The 18,953-nt window shown below is 42.9% G+C and overlaps 1 protein-coding gene across 1 annotated transcript in view; it reads right to left on the bottom strand.

Annotated features, from left to right (window-relative positions):
* LOC147728245 (caspase-6-like) overlaps nt 1-12,456 on the bottom strand; it is a 155,663-nt gene extending 143,207 nt beyond the window's left edge. The window contains exon 1 of the mRNA XM_086962092.1: nt 12,335-12,456. Within this exon, the coding sequence (XP_086818218.1) occupies nt 12,335-12,368 (34 nt within the window). The 5' untranslated portion in view covers nt 12,369-12,456. The remainder of the gene's footprint in view (nt 1-12,334) is intronic.
* Nucleotides 12,457-18,953: the final 6,497 nt, after the last annotated feature.

The raw sequence follows: 18,953 nt of genomic DNA on the forward strand, positions 1-18,953 counted from the left end.
CAATTAAATACCCATTTTGTGAACCTGGGTGAGTTACATATGTTGTGCTGATATCACATCCCTTAAGCACTCACTATGACAAAATCAAGGGGATACTGGATCCCTGCCTACAGAAGAGCAGCCCATGAGCATCTGGCTACTTCTACTTATCTCAAAACTAAATGACAACATACTCCTTGATCTCAATTTTTACCCCTTTCTCATGTCTAACGATTTTAATGATTTGGAATAGCCTTACCTGCTTGCCTTTTAACTTTGTTTTGCTTCATACGTGTCACCTCTTCTGCTATGGAGAGCACATTTTAGTTCCTTGTCTTTATACTGCTGTGTTAACTATACTCAAATTAGATCATACTGTATTTTGATGATATCCATCAAATATTAAGTGACTTCATTCACTTCTCAACTGCACCCCCCGCACGCACATTTGTTCTAATTCTGAAAGTAACGTGATGTGGCTCATATAGAAGGGGTGCCTTTCTTTCGTTGATTAAAACTATCTGGGTGTTGACGCCCTTTGAACAGCCTACACTTGTACAAACTCTCTCTTCGCCACCCTTGTTGTCTTACACAAAAGTGGAAAAATGTAAACATTCTGCTTGGGGTTGTGACATCTGTGAGTGTTAAAATCTACAGATCTTGACTCAGTGAATCAAGATCTGGATTTTCCACGCGAAACTGTGAGTTTTCCATGTGAGGGTTACACGACGTATGCGCAGGAAAGGGTTTACCACCACCTGTTTTTAATCATTTATTTACATTAGCACACAGCTTTATTGCTCTGCGTATAAGTACTACTTCCAGTTTGTGTGTACAATGACTACGGTGTACACTGTGTACTGGGTATATTGTGCAATTGAAATTTGTATACTGCAGCAAATAGAGGCCAAAGGAGCACAACCTGCAAATCGGAAGCTTGAAAAGCATTTCTGCCACAAAAAAACTGACACTCCCAGAAAAGGTTTTTTCAGTAGTTATTATTCTTTATTGGTTTCAAGGTTTATGAAAGCCAGAGGAGACCAGGTCGCTGGCATTCTGATCTGCCTATTTTCCTTGTTTTTTGTTCTGTTTCATGTCGTTTTTCTTTGATAGACTTAGTTCCAATGGTTGCACTTAAGGCAAGAAACACACAAGGAAAATTCAGTATTTGAAAAAAAGGCATCTAATTTGAGGCATTACAATAAGTCTCGTTGCAGAAGAGGTGGTACATTTATTCTGAAAAATACAATAATGCTTAACCAAGTGAATTTTGAAATATAGAGGCTTTCATGTGCAACTACATTATGGGGTCGCTTCCGATTCGGGAAAAACGTCTCCGAATAGCCGTTCAGAGCGTTTTTCCCGTACGAATCGTACCCTGCAACGTCCCCCATACGTACGACGAAGTACGATTCGTACCTGGAGCTGGACTCTGTACGCATCGTACAAAGACCGTACAAATCAAATCCCCATACGAATCTCCATCGGAACTCGCTGTACGCGACATCTGTACGGTTCGCGGCTGCTTTTTCCGACCCGGCAAGTACGATTCGTGTCGGGTACGCACCGAACAACCCTTTTTCTACGGGAGCTGAAAACAGCCGTAAAAGCAGAGTTCGCCCCGAAACAGGTACAGAACGCTCCCCCCCTGGGTACGGTGCGTACACCCCATGATAGCAGGGGTACGGTGCATACCCCTGCGAACACGGGGTGTACGCACCGTACCCCGCGATCTTGGGGTATACGCACTGTACCCCATGTTCGCTGGGTGTACGGTGCGTACAGCCTGCGATCGCGGGGTACGGTGTGTACACCCCAAGATCGCAGGGGTACGCACTGTACCCCTGCTATCATGGGGTGTACGCACCGTACGGTGTGTAAGTGATTGTGTGCTTTTCCGTACAAATCGCCCTTACCTGACGTGGACCGTATGAATCGCGTCCTCATACCCCGGTCCGGATCGTACTCTTAGGGTCGTACGGCATGTGTACGAGTCGTACGGTTCACTGTTTCAGCCTTGCAATACATACGGATCACGACGATTCGGAAAGATTGACGGAATACGGATCGTACTACGCGACTCAGACGGACAGGTACGAATCGTACGGCGATGGCTCTGGATGAAAATCGCACAGACGTTTTTTTTCCAGGATCGGAATCGGCCCCAATGTATAGGAGGTAAAATAATAATACCATCTATCTAAAACAGCGAATACAAATCTAATATGTTTTGTTTGAAAACTTTATGGCGGTTTTTTCATACCATAAAAGTACAGTCAAATTCTTCGGTTACATAAGGAGGATAGGTTTTAGGAGGGGTATTTATCACAGACAAAGGCAATTCGGGCGTAATCCATACAAGTACCAAACATCATTAACCTGTTGGCTGATGCCGTCTGCCATTGGCCGACGGCAGCATTACCTCGCTGGTGCTGCCGTCGGCCAATGGACGACGCGACCGCGCCTGTTTTTTAAAACGGCCGCACTGCGCAAAAAAGCGGAAGCAGCCAACGGGTTAAAAAGTTAAAATACATAAATATAAAAACTTTTTTCTTTAAAATATGATATATTTACAATTCTAAAATCCTAAATGGGAAAATAAATATTAATCACCAGGTCACATACTGGATGGAAAGGGAGAATACTATACTTTCTCTAGCCATGGGATCAATTAGGGGTTGAAACACTATAATCCTTTAACGGTAGCAGCACCATTCCAGCTGTAGACATACACCATTATAATAGATTTCTACGGATCAGCCACATGGAAAATAGGAACTTTGTTATTGCAACCACATATAAGGGATTAGAATCAGTTCTTAAAATCCTAAGGAAATCTAAGTGATTCCTAACTCCTAAATTCCTGCACAGTTGCGTTATCCATTTCCGCCTTGGCAGATTGTAAGCCCCACAAATAAGGACTACGTGCGCAACTGTTTCCTCCTTTTCAAGGCATCCGGGGCAAAGTCGTTCTGGTACTCCAGCCCACTTATTGGTAAAAGCAAAAACAAGGTAGGGTACCATATCTGAATTGAAGGAAAAGTTTTTTTGCTCGTAATGGCTGAATAGAATCTAGTACCTTTTCAAATTCATAGTGACACTTGAAGTCAAAGAATTCAGATGTAAGACTTGATGTTGTGGATGACCTTAAAGCTTCCGTCATTCTGTACTCCCTAACCGCAGCTTTCAATAAGCATTTTGGTGTCATTAAGCATCCATCCTCCGGATTAGTTCCATGCCTATCGCACCAAAAGAGTTCCTAATAAAAGATAACCATGGTATGCTGCCAGCCCCCAACAATTTCATTACCTCTTTCAATTCCTCCCCATAGCACCCTAGCTCAGGAGTGCTCCACAACCTCCACCAATATAACAGCGGTCTAATTGCTGCCACATCGAATATTGGGAGAATATTAAGGTCCATCCTGAGTGGTACTAAGGGTGTTGATTTTGGGAGGGTCAAAATTTGTCGAATGAAATTATTGTCAGTTAGAGCTAGGGAATTACAGGTCCTATGTCCCCATAGTTCTGCCCCGTATAGCGATGCCGCCCTTGCCTGGACCTTATAAATTTCCAGCGAAGGGGCTATCGTTTTTACGGCGCAGTTATTTTGCACTCTGAGAATACCCCCCATAGCCTGCATCAGTCTCAAATTGGCCTTGTCCATCTGTGGACCCCAGCCCATTTTATCATTTAATGTGAGACCCAGATAGTCGAACACAGACACCCTTTCCAGGGGTCAATCCTCCATTAATGGATGGTGACAATTTCTGGTGTTCGCATTAAAAACCATATACTTGGTTTTGTTGATGTTAATCACAAGATTCCTTTTTCTGCAGAATTGACTAAACGCGTTTAGGACACGCTGCATGCCCATAGATGACTTTGAGAGCAGCATCGTGTCGTCCGCAAACTTAGGGGCGGGACAACTTCGCGACCCCAACTTCGGGCAGTCTATATCCTTTATGGCTAGCAGATCATCAATCAACCCATTTAAGAAAAGGGAGAAAAGGGTAGGCGCTAAAACGCAACCTTGTCTCACCCCCTTTTCTACGGGGAAGGGTGCGGTCAGTTGCCCATGTTTGCCATACCTTACTCTTGCGAAGGACCCTTCGTGGAGAAGCCTAAACTGATGACACAGATATGGTGGAACGCCCAAGTCCAAGAGAATGCTCCAGAGATGGTTACCGTCCACCATGTCGAATGCCAACTTCAGATCTACGAAGGTTAGATATAGACAACCACCACCTAATGTAACATGCTTCCAGTGTAATAACTGGAGCCTAAACAACTGATCAATAGTGGAGGTTTTTGCCCTGAATCCTGCTTGTAAAGGAGTAATGATATCTTGTTCGCTCATCCATTCATGGAGACGATTTAGTAAAACCCTTGCATAGATTTTTTGGGATACGTCTATAAGGCTTATTGGCCTGTAGTTTCCTGGTTCCATAAGTGATCCCTTTTTATAAATGGGGATAATCTCTGCCCCCAGCCATGTGGCGGGAGCAGGTAGACCCCCCAAGACGGCATTAAATAAGTGCTTGTAAATATGGGGCCCAAACTTTTTGTTCCTCCCTATACAAGTCACCTGGGATCCTGTCCAGGCCAGGCGCTTTATTTCCTTGCAACTTAAGAAGGGCCAATTGGACCTCATCCAAGGTGCAGGGTGGAGTATCCCATGAAGGGTCAAGATTTAAGAGACAATTTGGGAGCTCGCTCGCTTCGACTATAGAGTTTGAATAAAGTTCTTTAAAGTGTAAGCGCCAAGCTTCTTCATAGATGGATGGACCCAAATTAGCCTTTCCCTCTGGCTTCCCGGTATGAACCAGGTTCCAGAAGGTCTTCGCATCTTTTACCTCCAGTGCGGATTTGATAGAGTTCCATCTTTCCTCTTCCCATTCTTTTTTGGCATTTAGGATAAATTTTTTTTTAAAACAGCCCTCGCTTCCTTGATGCGTGACTGTTCTCCCCCCTTAATGGTAGATAAGAGGGTACATTTTGCTACCCTACATTCTTTATTGAACCACGGGTTCTTATCCCCGTTATTTTTGGGCTTCATAATTTTAGGATTGAAGAAGAAGCCCACCAGAACCGCAGCCATTTCCTGATGGAGTTCTCCAAAATCCTCTCCATATACATTGTTGGTATGGTTATCCGAGATTATGGATGCCCTCTCCAGCAATGGAATAATACTTTTATAAATTCTGGCCACCGCTTCTGGGGATTGAGATAGTTTAGCCCAGCGGATGCGCCTCCCTCCATCTCTAACTCTATAATCGAGACTCGAAGATTGAATAGGACCGTAGTCTGCATCATTACAACTGATATCTAAAAGAGCGACCAAAGGATGATGGTCACTTTCTGTGCGTTGAATGATACTAAAATCTAAAATTTTGTGCCAGTTAACAATGCTGATTAATAGGTAATCAATTACCGAGCTCTGGCCTGCACGTTCAAACGTTGAATTAGCTGGATTATCTTTTGGGAACCTCCTGTTGCAGGCCCTTAGGAAAAAATCCAATAAATGTGCATAGAAACCCCCTTGGGATCAATAACAGGTGGCATGCTCTATCATCCTAAGTCCAAGATACCAATTATCCAGTGCTTAATTTGTAAAATATTAAGTGCCAGGGCCCAAAGTTGTGCTCAGAAACCCACAGCCAGCACTATCAAAGGTCATGAAACTAAATACTAAGGCTGCATAGTCTGGATTCCACCTCAAGCCTATCTCTTCTACCCCATACACTCATTGACTCTTTGTCTCGCGTCTAAGGGTACTTCATCTCTGCTTACTACCATAGTCACTATTTTTCTTGCTTTGTATTCCTCCGCTTTCTCCTTTTTAGGTCTCACCTGGCGTTGCAGCGCGAAGCGCTTCCGCCAGCGAGACTTATTGTCGTTGTGTTTCCTTCCAAGTGATACAGACCAGTGCACGAGCAGAGATTCTGGTCTGTGAACACGCTTCAAACTGCGAACAGCTTTTTCCACACGCCCGGACAGGCGATGTGCACGCGCACGGCGTGCGTGTGTACATCTCCTGTCCCAATGTTGGTGCGAAACAAATGCATCTGTTTTGGATAAAGAACAACGAGCGAGCACAGGAGTTCAGTTTGGCCCCACTCTTAAAAGCTCTAGTCTAGGGGGGCGTGGCTAGCAGCCGATGACCCACCCCACTGGCCTCACAGGTAGCTGCAAAAAGAGGAACACACATAGCCACTATAACTGACCGGAGGCGAGATGTGTCGGAACTGCAGATTAGTATGGAACGTGTCTCGAAAGAAAATAAGGAACTGCGTGACAAGGTTGACGACCAGGAAGGGCGCTCGAGGTGCAATAACATACGTATAATAGGTGTGCCGGAATCGGAAGACACGAGGACAATGGATTTGTATGTGGAAAATCTGATCAAACAGCATCTACAGCCTAAGGGACTCTCGAATTTTTTCACAGTAGAGAGGGCACACAGAGTCCCTGGAGGGCGCCGGCAAGCGGGCGCTAACCCCAGGCCGATTATAGCACGGCTCTTTAATTTCAGGGATCGAGATGTCATTCTACAGGCGGCAAGAACCTCACCCCCCATCAGGATTCAAAACTCCACGCTAGCCTTTTTTCCGGACTACACGGCCGAGGTCGCACGGAGGAGGAGAACTTTCTTCGAGGTAAAGAAAGAACTGAGAGCCAGAGAGATCCCTTATTCAATGCTTTTTCCGGCCAAACTCCGGATTGTGGCCGACAACAAGACTTGGTTTTTCGACAACCCGGAGGCAGCACAGGACTGGCTGGAGGGGTGGCGGACGGCGGGCCTCCCTCGCCGCTCCGGCAGGCAGACGAAAAACCGCACTGGTGGGTCTCAGCGGGGCTCACAATCAACCGGCGAGGAAGCGGAGCCACTCTCGCCTCTAAATGATGTTCAGGATGGGGGCGATGACAGAGAACAGTGATCCCCGGATATTGTCTACTTGACTTGACTGTAATGCTGTCCGACAATGCCGCCTTGGACACTGGGCTGAGGACCTCCGCGGCCAAAGGAGGGGGCCGCCGACTCCGGAGAGTCCTTCACCCCAGCGAGCAAGTACTATGTTTTGGGTTGGGAGCGGGCACTCTGCTGAGTTGGGGGGGCGGGCAGTTATAAGTCCGTTGAGCAGGAGGGCAGGGAGGGGGGGAGTTGGGGGGAGAGCAGGTTTTGGGTCTTTTGTTAGTTTTCAGGGTTTAGACACGACACTTCTGACACAAGCGCGTAGAATAGCGGTACCACGGCATAGCACTCATGCTAACTTCATAAGAGGCTTGGCGCCTAACGATCCTGACCACACAATACATTTCACCAAGCATGGTGGGAGGGGACGATAATGTAGGGCAGGCATCCCCGTTGAACCTTATGTCCTGGAATGTAAGGGGGCTGGGAGACAAAATTAAAAGGGGGCTAGTGCTACAAGGCTTAAAGAGACTGAATCCCGCTCTGGTCCTACTCCAGGAAACGCATCTCACTGGCGCAGCGACACGGGCCCTAGATAGGAAGGGGTACAGTATGATTGTTCACTCTGAATTTACAAAGGGGTCCCGTGGCATGGGAATACTGATGCACAGATCATCAAGATTCATAACCCAATCCACTAAAACGGACACACAGGGGCGCTTTGCGGCGACACATGGGCAATGGGAGGGAAAACCGCTGAACGTGGTCTCGGTGTATATTCCGCCGGCACTGCACGCCACGGCCCTCCCAGAATTGGGAAAATTTTTACTAGACCTGCCGGAGGGGGATCTTATTTTAGGGGGAGACTTCAATGCTGTGGCACATAACTCAATGGACCGCTTCCCTGTGCGCACACAAACACCGGGGCCCTCCCGATTGCATGACTTCATGGAAGCGCAGGGGTTGATCGACATATGGAGGCGGTCCCACCCAAACGACCGACAATACACATATTACTCGGCGGTTCATGACAGCCTATCACGAATTGACTACCTCCTCACACTGGGGGGGGGGCCTCCTCGCAATAACCGAAGCTCAAATCCGTCCACGAGGGGTCTCAGATCATTCCCCGCTAACACTGACTCTTTCCAATCAAGAACGGACACATAAACGCATTTACCCTTTCCACCCAGGATACCTTCGAGAACCGACAGTAGCCAAGGCATTGAAAAGGGGTACGAGAACTTACTTCACCGAAAATACAGGGTCAGTTGGTTCCCCTACCAAAGGAGAGTTAAACGGGGTAATCTATTCATGGTCTACGTCGACCTTAGCGCGGCGTTTGACTGTGTAATCCACGCTAAGCTGTGGTCTATCTTGGAGGAGCTGGGAGTTGACCCACCGCTCATCAAATTTTTGCGCGAGCTTTATTCTGAGGCCTCTGCTTGCGTAAGATTTGGAACGGGCGGCGAACTAACATCTCCTTTCCCAATAACCCGCGGAGTTAGACAGGGCTGTGTCCTGGCTCCCTTCTTGTTTAATCTATACACAAATGGTTTAGAAGTAGCCATGCTTGAAGGGAGTCAGGATTTACCTACTATCAATCATCGCCCTATCCCAGCATTACTCTATGCTGATGATTCTGTAATCTTCGCTAGGTCCCTAGTACAGCTCCAGAAACAGTTGGATAAGTATTGCAACTACATGCTCTCACTTGGGTTAAAGGTGAATAAGACCAAGACCTTTGTTATGCAAACAGGGCCCAAGGTGAGAAGCTCAAAACATCTCTGCATCGAGCAATCCAAACTGGAACGTGTCAGGGAATACCCCTATTTGGGTATTCTAATAGACGAACAGCTGACGTGGAAAAGGGCTCTGGTAACTAGAAAATTGCTCTACCAACGTGCCACCTCTGCCCTTCTATCATTTTCTAGAAAAATGGGTAAACCATCCCCCCCGTATTACTTAAAATTCACCAAGCAAAATGCCAGAGCATTGCTACATACGGAGCCGGTGTATGGGGCTATGTAAACACGACTGAACTTCAAAAAATCCAAAATGGCTTTGTGAAATATCTGTTGGCCCTTCCACAGAGCGCCCCCACATACGGATGCCATATAGAGCTTGGGATTGACTACCTGGCTGATTACATCAAATGCCAACCAATGCTCCTATGGCACCGTATCTGGTCTAAGCCAGAATGTCATCTCACTCGTGCCTTGATCCTAGATTGCTTAGGATTGACATCCTGGAAAAATATTCCTTGGTTGGCATATGTTGTCAACTTTTTGAAAGATCTGGACCTCAACCAATATGTCATAGAGCCGTCACTAATTAGTGAGATAAGCAGAAAAACCCTCAAGTGTCACTGTCTTAACCATCTTAGGGAACTTCGTTTGAGCGGCGAAGTACCCAAGCAAACTAACACTCACATTTTGATGGTTCAAGTGTCACAAGGTCTACAGCCCTACCTTACATACCATTTATCTAATCACGAAAAATATCTTCTAACCAGGTTACGTTTTAATTTGTTTTTTCGTTTGGTGACTTTTCCAAACCCATTAAATTGGTCCCACGACTTGGAGAAATGCCCATGTGACAAGGTCTCGTCCCAAACAACCATGCATGTAGTCTTTTTTTGCCGTTTTTATGCTACAACGCGCAAACGCTGGGTACTCCCAGTGTTGCGCCAGTTGGGACTGAGGACCTGCCGACCGGCATTTTTAGCATTGCAACAGCTCGACTCGCAATACGTGGCAAAAAACGTAGCCATGTTTCTGAAATCATGTATAACAATCCGTAAAACAATAAGAAGTGACGACCTAAATCCTTGAAAAATTTGTATCAACTATGTAGATGATGTGATTTTATGTTTTATATGTTTTAAAAGTACTGTAACATTGTAATAATAATAATGTGTTTTTTACGTGATTATGTTTTAATAATTATGATGTACTTTTTATGATTAACAAAACGTTTAATCGAATAAAAGATTTTGAACAGGAACATGGACTTACACATGCTGGCCAACTACGAAGCAGCAAAGAAGAGGGGCAATACATTCAACCAATGGTATGCAAGGGGCGGGCTGCAAGCCCCTTGTTGTACACAAGTCTCGAAGAGACAGCGTGTGCTGTCTAGTCGAGACATAAAAACCAGACCTATTGTTTTGTAGGATTCTTTAAAATGTGATCATTAATTTGTGGTTGCTTTAAGCGTATAAAAATTATCACGCAAACAATACAAGAGTAAAAAGATATTGGCAAGCCTGATAAGTCATACAATTGCAGAAACGGATTCCTCACAATGACCGTTCTAAGGTAATAAGGGGCATATCATCAAGGCCATGCGATAATTATCGCTCAGCGCTCTTAGCGCGAGGATAATTATCGCTGGCCAACTCTGAATTTTATCGCGGAGATAGTGTGCTGTCAGCAACGCTTATCTCCAAAGCGATAAAATTCAGAGCGCAAGCTGCCAATTGTGCGATTATCGCTGGAAATACAGCGATAATCGCACAAGGTTTGGCGAAAGCTTGCTGATAAAGCAAGGCATACTTAGCCATGATATCCACCTTAAATAGGATATCATGGCTAAGTCAGTTTTGAAGCAGGTTTAAGGAAAGTAGCGATAACAGAGGTTATCGCTACTTTGCTTGTCGCTCTGCAGGCTAGCGTGCCCATTGAAATTGGAGAAATGTCGCTTAGCGGCATTTCTCCAGTTATGTCAAGGCAGGAACGCCCACTTTGCATCTCATTAGAGATGCAAAGATGGGCGTTTGGGGAAAGGGCGATAATGCAAGGATTCACCTGATAGATAGCGTGACCTTGCTGATAAAGCGTTAAAATTATTACCGCTTTCCGTCTGAAAACGGACGCTAAAGCTGTGATAATTTTATATCCGGGGCTTGATGATATGCCCCTAAGTTATCTAGGCGGTAATGTCTGTGAGTTAACAGATGAGGGCGAGACATTGCAGGCTCAAGGCAGGTGCCTGGCTTTGACTAAGCTCTGGGTCCCCCTGGACCCTGGAGCCCAAAACGAGGAGAGCTTTCACGTGGCTTCTGCCTGCTACCCACGCTCTAACCTCCTGTGTCAAGAATGTATAAACGTTACCGTTTGATGTAAAATAGAAAGCGAAAGTGAAAGCTATCTATGGGCTGAATTGCATAATGAGAAATCACCTCGGATCGATCAATCCTGGTTTGCTATCCTAAGCAAATTTTATATTTCACCATGCCTTCTTTTTCTTCATAATTGTGCATGAGGACATCTTGAGATACATGAATTCGTTAGGTGACCTGTACAAAAACAACTCGTGTTTGATTTAATAAACTATGACGTTACTTCATATATAATAAGAAAATGAGCCACACGTAGGAAGCACATGACAACTGACCTGCCTGTTGCTTCAGAAATGTCATTATGGGAGGGGGGGGGGGGTCATGAGTATTTGTACGTTCATGTTTTAAAACTTTCAATCTAAATAAACGCCTGCAATAGAGTGATCCAATCCGATGTACTAAGGAGAAACGCTTTCGCATGTTAATGAAATGCACTTTTTGGAATTTTGAAGATACTACTTTATTATTATTACATGTTTATTGCACCAATTTACATGACAAACATTTTCTTAACTGGGCTCGTCAGAAACTTTGGCTCGGCTCCATTTTAATATGTTGGCTTGACCACCTCTGTGGGATAATAATGGCAGAACGTGTGTTATACACATGCCAGGGACAAAACAGCATACACAATTCCGGATGGTCATAAGCTTTCTTCCAACGACGATACAATGATAATTACCGCGCTAGAAAATAGTTGTTATAGCGCCACAAAGACGCCAGCACTATATAAAAAACATACTAATGAAATAAATACATGCTGCTACATTTTATATGTCAGAGAGTACTGATGTGTGCATTTGTATGTATTTCAATATGGTGCATGCAGTATCTAGCTTATCTGACTGGTGTACAGTGAGTGTAATTTGATTAAGGGAATTTTCTCTAAGTATGACTGGGGGGAAAACAAGCTTGAAAAACCTGTTCAAACGCGCCCTTCGCCCAAAAAGGCAGCCTGCTAGCTCTGTCTTTGACTCCCGGGACAAAGGTAATCCCAGCTTCACTTCTTGACAATATTGTGTGTGATCCTGGCCAGCGAGTATAAAGCTTCATCTCCCTTTCCAGGTGCCTTGGCTGCTTTGATATCTAGAAGATGACATATCGTACTTTTGAGTTCACATGATATGCGCTTGAATGCAGTGAAGTGCACAGAAAGCGCGCCCGCGAATAACAGGGTGTTAGTCGCCAAGTAAAGCAAGAATGGGCGCACTTCCCTACAGAATTAAACCGAGAGTGCAGGTCCAGGGTGATCGAAAGAACGGGTGTGGGGGGTTGTTGGAAGAGGCGTGAGCCAACGAGGTTCTGCTTCGCCCTTACCTTCCGAGCGCTGCTTCCTTTGGTGCTCTGACATGCTGTTGCTGTTTCGGTCACTCGCTCTCCAGAAGATCTCGAGGGAGCTGTCAGTCAGGCAGATATAGTCCTTTACTACTTCCTGGTCAGACTCCACCCTCCCCTCAACCGCACCTCCTGATACGCTTCAGAGAACGACATTCGTCGCCTTGAGCCGCCTCTATGCCGGTGTTGAGTTAGGGGATACACGAGACAATGTCATTCCAAACTCACCTCATGCTAGAAATTACCTGACAGTTTCTGCACGGTCCATTCCGGCACGAGTAGAGACAGGCAGTAAAAAAAAGCTATTAATGCGAAGAATAAAACGTAGAATAAAGGAAAATTAAATTAATGTATTGATAAAGTGAAAACAACAAAAATATTTGCTGGAGGAAATAAAATCAAAAAATGAAATAAACAGGAGGGAAAGAGAATGGAAAAAGTGGCAGGGGTTGAAATTGAAAGCCACAAAGTGAAAACAACATCAAAAAGTGAGAAAGTTAAAAGGGTGAATGAAAAGAAAGGGTTCTGGGCAGTGAGAAAAAGCGAGAGGAAAACAGGAAAATAAAGTGTTCTGGTTTGTTTATAGTGAACATTTTACATAGCGTTATTGACAAACACTTATCTTGCACAGTAAGTTCAATACCAGTGCATGTTTGATTAAATGCATATGATGGAGCCGGGTTCCATGTTCTAGATTTACTCAGGAACCCCTGGCCGATATCTCCTTTTCGTCTGCTTGAAAGTGTGGATGGGGAGAAAAAATGATTAGCCAGATAAGCATTACAGTTCCAATGAACCATGACTCCGAAGAATCACAGATTCCGATCCAAAATGTAGTAGGTTTATTACAAAGGCAAGAACAATTGGACATACAAACACCTCAAGACGAGGGTGTAAAAATGCATTGAAACTAATACAAAGCCAAACCTACAAGTGAAGTTAAGACGATGTAACATGCACAAAATGACCAATTCCAGAATCAAGACACAGAATATGATGGCATTGATGTCAATAGTCTTCATTATTGGAGGTTTGTAGGTGAAAAGCATTTAATCTGTCCCTTCACTACCACTAAGGTGACATCCCTATTTAGCATTCCCCAGGCAAGTCCTGTAAAGGTGTCCGCAAATGAAGGCTTCCTAAGAAGTCCATTCACTTTGGATGGGTCAAGTAGCATAAAGCTACAGAGCTCATTTTAAGATGCTCCCTCTCTCATGGCAAGTCAGAAGTCCCCCAGACTCTGTCCGTAACTTTAATACAAGAATGGATAAAAGCACATCCCACAATACTACGTAATAGCACCCCATCCACACAAGGCACCTCCTCGTAGGTAACTTTCCATGCGGAAGAGATGCTCCTAGGCCTTGGCTCGATGACCTTGATTCCCAGGCTTTCTCTGGTGAGAGAGAAAACCATCCCACATTATCAGCCTCGCCCTTTAATGTATCTTCTCCTCCCTAAGCCTAACTCCTAAAACAAAGACATTATTCTAACAAGGATGAATTTCTTCCACCTGCAACAGAAACGTGTGAAAGGCAAGCTCTGCATACATATGGATTTTACTAGCAAACTTCTCTAAAGAGTCTCAGGGAGAAAGACACTTTAGGCCTACAGAATTCGGCCAACATAAGAAATTACATCTAATTTCATGGAGCACACGTAAAAATGAACATAATTACCGTGCATATTCGTTACATAAGCACTCTAGTTGTGAATATTTTCGTTAACCAAACATGTGAGCCCTACACATTAACGTTTTCATCTAACCACATGTACTTTCACATTGTTTCCTTCATGTATACATTGAAATATACCTAACACTTCACTTTTCACATTATTACATTACACGATCTAATGACCCAATATTAACACAATAAAAGATTATATGCGGGCGCAAACTACTCATGTTTATAATGCACCCCTACAACTGACAGAGCAAATTTTGCGCTCTATCACATACAACCTTCAACCCAATCAAGTTTCTCTGGTCCATACAGAGAGCCCCATTAGGATGGCGGGCGGATCGCCCCCGCCGGCCCGGCTGTAGCTACCGCCGGCCCGGCGGGGGCGATCCACCCGCCATCCATTCAGAAATGACCACCGCCATATTAACATGGCTGAGGTGTCTGCGGGGGAAGGAAAGACCGTCCGCCGCTTTTACGCCCGGTCGACATGTCGACCGGGCAGAAAGGGGTCCTATATGTGTCTCAGCAGATGCCTTTCCGCGGCGGCATTGCCGCCATGGAAAGGCATGAGGAGTCTGGTTTGGGGGCCTGTTGCAGGCCCCCAGGGACTCCAGGGGATGGGTGTGCACATGGGGGGTACCTATGGTACCTCCCTGCAGTTCCATGCACAACATGCCTCCCTGGCATTGTGGCGGCAGTGCTGAGTGCACCGCCCGCCACAATGTTAGAGATGCAGGATGCGCCCGCCACTGTGGTGGGCACATCCTAATGGCCCTTATGGCGGGTGGTCCCTTGTTAAGACAGGATGGCGGGCGGACAAAGTCCGCCCGCCATCCTAATGTGCCCCATGGTGTGCTTCTCCAGGCTTGGTATCTTTTTCATGTTTGAAATCTGGAACTTGTAGTGTTGTTTATTCCATTATAAAACAGGACTGAAGTGCCAGAATTAAAAGAAAAACAACCTGAACTGGACTAGAATTTACCACGCAGAAAGAGATTTGAGGAAGGATTATGTGGAATCGGAGACATTTATATATCGGGAGAAAGCTGGGGTCTACTACTCGGAAATCCGTCCCACTTCGAAAGCAGGATCAATGAGGAGGGGAATATTCCAAGAGAAATGCTCAAAATTACTACACTGTTGCTGGATTCTTCTTCCTGCGCTCCTTTATACAAACCCTCAATTGATAGATGTATTGCGTTGGCCTCCTTCTTGAACTCAAAAATGTTGATATTTATTAATCCTTTGAAAAAGTCAGTAGAGGTGATCATTCCACCCACCTCAATAATACAGGGATAGGTGTCCCTCTATTCTGGCTTAATCCCCCCCCCCCATTTTATTGGAGGAGCTTACTGCTCTTTTTAGTAAAATTAAATCAGACCCCTTAGGAATATTGATCCTGAGCAGGAATTTATCATCCCCATTCTGCTAAAAATAATTAGCCAGTCTTTGGATACGGGGACTGTGCCTCAGCCCTGGAAGCATGTGATGGTTAAAACTATTTTGAAGAAACTCAACCTTGACCGCATCTGCCTGGGAAATATACGCCCTATTTCGATATTACAAGTTATAGGTAAAGTGGCAAAAAAATGTAAATAGATGCCTCTCTGACTTTCAGAAGGCCAACTCTTTTTTGCACAAAACTCAAACGGGTTTCCCTCCTAGGCACATTACCGGGACCACCCTTCTAGCGATGGTGGAAGAGGCAAAATGAGACTGGTTCAAGGAGCTACTGTGACTATCATACTCCTAGGTGGTCTAAATATCGAGTTTTAAATATCAACCTACAAAAAAATTGAGTTGGAAATATCGAAGGTACAGAATATCGAGGTCAAGAATATCGTTGGACAGAATATCGACCCTAAGATAAGTAATATCGATTTTTTTATATCGATATAAGTAATATCAAAGTTAGTAATATCGATAGCATATATATCGATATAACTAATCTCGAAGTTACTAATATCGATATTTGTATTATTGTTATGTATTTTATTATGCATGTGTAATATGTTTTTTGTTAGGTATTTTACTTGTTTTAAATTATATGTATACTATTTTTATATATTAATAATGTTATTTTTTAATAAATTTTATGTTTTAGTCCCGGAGCGGGTTGTGGGTTTATAAGGGAATAGGGTGGGAAGTAATTTAAATATACTACATTAATATTTATTCTTTAGGAATTATAAATTCATTTTAATTAATTTTTGTGTTTATTTATGTAGCGGGTTGTGGGTTTATAGGGAATTTGGGTGGGAAGTAATTTAATTGTAGTTAATTAATTATTTATTTGTATTTATTGGTATGGATAATTATTTTATTTTTAAATAATTATTAATTGGCAATTAATTAATTTAATTGATAATTACATTTTTTAATTGGTAATTAATATTTTAAATTGGTTAAGTAATTGGAAAATAATGTTTTAATTGGTAATTATTTTTGTTAATTGGCAATTCATATTTTTAATTGATTGGTAATCAATGTTTCATAAAAAGTATTATTTGGTATGAAAAATCATTTTATTGTTTCATATTTTTTAATTGTGAATTAATTTTAAATATTTAATATTTTTTTGTAATGAAAAATATTTTATTGTTCAATATTTATTATTTGGTGACTAATATTTATTAATTAATATGTATTGGTATTTATTGTTAATTTATTGTTAATTAATTATTCAATTGTAATTATGTTTTTAATAATTATGAATGGGTATTTGTAAATGATGTAGAGTTATTTAAAAATTAAATTATTTATTATTTTAAATAAATTATTTATAAGTATGTTATATTTAAATTCTACGCTATCCAATGTTTTCCCTACTGCTTCACTCACTGGAGTTGGAATAGTAATTTTTACCCCTACGCTATCCAACGCTTTCCCTACTGTTGCACCCTCTGGAGTTGGAATAGTAATTTTCACCCATACGCTATCCAATGCTTTCCCTACTGTTGCCCCCTCTGGAGTCGGAATAGTAATTTGTACCCCTACGCTATCCAACGCTTTCCCTACTGTAGCACCCTCTGGAGTTGGAATAGTAATTTTTACCCCTACGCTAGCCAATGCTTTCCCTGCTGTTTCAGTCTCTGGAGTTGGAATAGTAATTTTTACCCCTACACTATCCAACGCTTTGCCTACTGTTGTCCCCTTTGGACTTGGAATAGTAATTTTTACCCCTACGATATCCAACGCTTTCCCTACTGTTGCACCCTCTGGAGTTGGAATAGTTATTTTATCCCTACGCTATCCAACGCTTTCCCTACTGTTGCATTTTCTGAAGTTGGAATAGTAATTTTAAGTGTTACGCTATCTAATGTTATCAGTACTGTCGTTTTTTTGGGACTTTGAATAGTAGTTTTATTTATTTAGCTATTTCATATTTTTATTATTATTTTTGATAACGTAGTATATTATTAATTTTAAAAATATTGAAGTATATTTAATTTTTAAAAATGTATCAAATATAATTATTTACTTTTTATTTATGTTATTGTTTTGTGTGTGTAGATGTATTTGTAATTTATAATATTTTTCAATAATTTATGTTATTAAAATAATTATTAAAACTTATTAGTAAGTATCTATTATATATTTTATATTTATGTTTAATGAAGGTTATATTATTGTATATGTATTATTTATTAAATTTACACATTATTACATATTTTTAACTATGTTTATTTCGTTTATAAGTATTATTTACTTTATTTTACACTTTTTTTATTACAAAAAAACCCTGATATTTTTAATTACAATATTTTTTACATCGATATTTTGGTTTCAAAATGTTTGTACTTACCATGTTGTATTTAGGATGTCGATATTCTTGCCTTCGATATTCCAGCGTCGATTTTTCTGTAGGTCGATCTTTTGTCCGTCGATATTCTGCCAGTGATCCCTCCTAGGTCTCAGTGCGGCCTTTGACACTGGACCATTCCTTACGTCTGGATAGGGTTGGTAAGGCTGGTGTCACAGGAACAGCTCTGGGCTTGAACAGCTCTTTTTAAAGGGGCCTAAATTTCAGGTTTTTGACAAGGGGTGCACATCAAATACCTTGCTTCTCACCTGTGGCGTCCTGAAGGGGTCCTCACTTAGCCCCATATTATTAAACATCTATCCGCAACCATTGGGAGACATTGTTTCTCCTTTCGGATGTCTACAGTCTCCTATTTGGATGACACCCTGCTGTTGTTCTCACTTACACCTGGTTTTGATGTGTCCTTAATTAATCATGGACCCTGCTGGGAGCAGATAGCCATCTGGATGAATCAATACCATCTTAAGCTCAGTGGAGCTAAAATGTAATGAATGATTTTCAGGAATACATCCCCTGCACAATACGATCTGACCGGGCCTTCTCACATGGGTCCCCCATAGCGAATAAGGCACTTATAAAAAGTTTGGGGATGTGGATTTATGACTCTATGAAAGACCAGGCCACCAAAATATTAGCTAGTTGTTTTGGTCTGCTGTGGATGAGGGCCAAGATTCTGCTGCTCCTCCCCAGACCTTCAGACGAGTGGTAGTTCAGGTTTTAATTCTTTCCCGCCTGCAATAATGCAACTCTTTATTCCTGGGTGCCCCTCAGGCCACCACTTCAAGTGGTGCAAAATGCAGCTGCAGGCATGCTCCTGGGCATTCCCAGGTCCCAACCAGGCCGGCAAGGGCTGAGGGAGCTGCATTGGCTCCTGTTGCTAAAAGAATTGAATGTAAGTCTCTGTGTATTGATCATAGAGTCTTTCATGGGAAAAGCTGTCTCATCCTTCAGCAGCTTGTCACCCATTATGGTCCTAAGAGAGCACTCTGCTCTTCTAACCTGCACTTGGTCACTGTCCCCACAATTAGAAGAGCCTGAAAAGGAGGACACTCCTTTAGCTTTAACGTCACAAAGTTCTGAATTCTCTCCCCTT

This window comes from Lissotriton vulgaris, chromosome 3_1 (genome assembly GCF_964263255.1).
Source record: "Lissotriton vulgaris chromosome 3_1, aLisVul1.2, whole genome shotgun sequence".
Taxonomy (NCBI): Eukaryota; Metazoa; Chordata; class Amphibia; order Caudata; family Salamandridae; genus Lissotriton; species Lissotriton vulgaris.